The following is a 2,339-nucleotide window of genomic DNA, read 5'->3' on the forward strand; positions in this document are numbered from 1 at the left end:
GAGGGATTTATAGATTCAAGCATCATCTTGCCGGTACTAAAGAGGATTCAGAGCCTTGTGCTTCAGTACCTGAAGAAGTGAAGGCTGTGATATTGAAAGTCTGTGTGGAGGCTAAAGAAGCATCATTAAAGAAGAGAAGATTCGGTGATGATGAGGATTATCCTGAACAAACAGAAAAGGAGAAGGACAATTCTCAACAAAAGGGGAAAGATATTTGCAGCTTTGTCACAAAAGGAAAAGGGGCTCAAGTTCAATCAACAATAAATCAAATGATGAAGAAGGATCTAAAAGAACAATGTGATCAACAATGTGCCATATTTTTCTATACAAGTGCTATTCCTTTCAATGTTATTAAGAATCCCGAATTTTTAAAGTTTTGTGAGATGGTTGGGAGATATGGAATTGGCTACAAACCCCCCTTCTTACCATGAGTTAAGAGAAACCCAATTAAAGAAAGCAGTGAACAATGTTGATGAAATGCTTACTGAATTCAAAGCAGAGTGGAAGAGAACTGGTTGTTCAACTCAATCATGTCGGATGGATGGACTGATAAAAAAAGGCGTAGTATTTGTAATTTCTTGGTGAACAGCCCTAAAGGAACATTTTTTCTTTATTCATTGGACACTTCTGACATCTCGAAAACAACGGATAAAGTTGTCAAAATGCTAGAAGATGCAGTAGAATTTGTTGGTGAAGAGAATGTAGTCCAAATTGTTACAGATAATGCTGCTAATTATAAGGCTGCTGGAGAAAGAATGATGGAGACTAGAAAAAGTTTGTATTGGACACCATGTGCTGCACACTGCATAGATTTGATATTGGACCTTCGCTTGGTTGATTCAGATGAAAAACCAGCCATGGGTTTCATCTTTGAAGGCATGAAAAACGCCAAAGAAACAATCAGGACTAACTTCGGTTGTGTTAAAAAGAGGTAATCTTGAGTCTTGACTAATTGAAAGCTTTAATATTTGATTATCAATGTATCATGTTACCATGTTTTCTTCTTATATTCAGTTATTTATTTAATTTTCTTATTTTTATTCATTTGCATTGTTATTTTTAGTTACGAACCTATATGGGAAATTATTAATGGAAGGTGGAAAAGTCAATTGCATAGACCATTGCATGCAGCTGCGTATTATCTTAATCCTCATTATCACTATGAACCAAATTTCATGGTTGATGATGCTGACATTAAGATTGGTCTATATAGTTGTTTGAAAAAACTGGTTCCTAACCAGGAAGAAAGGAAAAAGGTTGGTCTACAGCTTCCTGACTTTCATTATGCTAGAGGCCTCTTTGGTAATGAAACTGCAAAGAGTAGTAGGAAGACCATGCTACCTGCTGAGTGGTGGAACTTCTATGGAGATAGTTGTCCAGAACTAAAGAAGTTTGCTATCCGAGTTCTAAGCTTAACTTGTAGTTCATCTGGTTGTGAGCGTAATTGGAGTGCATTTGAAATGGTAATTCCTTATTTCTTACTTCCTTAGAACTATTCATTATTTATTTTAATTTTAATTTTTGTATTTTTATTAACTATTGGCACTATATGTTTGTAGGTTCATACAAAGAGAAGAAATCGGTTGCATCAAAAGAAAATAAATGATTTAGTGTATGTGATGTATAATTTGAAGTTAAAGGGCAAGCAAATTAGAAAAACTCCAGAACTTGAATTTGATGCAGTGCATTCTGATGATGAGTGGATAACTGAGGATGTTAATGAAAATATTGCTGAAAGTGTTGAGCATTCTCACTTGCCAACGAATGACAATACTAATGATGATCCAAATAGTAATGAATTTGCTATTCCAGGTATGAATAGTAATGAATTCAACATGGGTGAGGGAGGTGAGAATGAGTTTATTGGGGATCCACAACAAAATTTAATAGAGGAAGAAGATGAACATGTGAATGATGATGAAGATTTTGTTGGCCGTGTTGAACCTGAGGCTGAAAGAAATGATGTTTCTGATGAAGATGATGATGTTGATGCCATGGAAGATGAAGATATTGGAGGATTTGAGTTTTAGAGTTTATTAGAAATTTAATTGTTGCTTTGTTGTTTTCTTTGTGTTTTGGTTATGTCTTATGAACCTTTGATTGTGTAATTGTGTGTTTTATGTTGAACTAGATAAATACTTGTGAAGGATTAAAATGTGTGATCCAAAGTACTTGTTGTAACTTAAAATTTTAGTATTAGGTTAATTTATTATGTGTTTTGATGTTGAAATTGTTAGGTTTGAATGTCTATATCTGAGTAAATATATATTTCTGTATGTAGACAAACTGACAACTTCTCAGATACCTGGTTCATATAGAAAACTCCTAAGCTGGTATCC

At 34.2% G+C, this 2,339-nt stretch overlaps 1 protein-coding gene across 1 annotated transcript; it reads left to right on the forward strand.

The window, feature by feature from the left end:
- On the forward strand, positions 531 to 2,030 carry LOC107620063. The gene is made up of 4 exons (XM_016322285.1): positions 531 to 931; positions 1,064 to 1,463; positions 1,560 to 1,812; positions 1,924 to 2,030. Exons 1-4 carry the CDS (start codon positions 531 to 533, stop codon positions 2,028 to 2,030), a joined length of 1,161 nt encoding a protein of 386 aa, XP_016177771.1.

The sequence above is a fragment of the Arachis ipaensis genome, chromosome B10 (genome assembly GCF_000816755.2).
Source record: "Arachis ipaensis cultivar K30076 chromosome B10, Araip1.1, whole genome shotgun sequence".
NCBI lineage: Eukaryota > Viridiplantae > Streptophyta > Magnoliopsida > Fabales > Fabaceae > Arachis > Arachis ipaensis.

Bases quoted from the DNA above. Each gene is read 5' to 3' on its own strand.
- LOC107620063 (XM_016322285.1), top strand. From the start codon at position 531: ATGTCGGATGGATGGACTGATAAAAAAAGGCGTAGTATTTGTAATTTC. The intron at 932-1,063 runs GTAATCTTGAGT...TGTTATTTTTAG, and splicing joins TTCGGTTGTGTTAAAAAGAG to TTACGAACCTATATGGGAAA. The intron at 1,813-1,923 runs GTATGAATAGTA...ATGATGATGAAG, and splicing joins TAATGAATTTGCTATTCCAG to ATTTTGTTGGCCGTGTTGAA.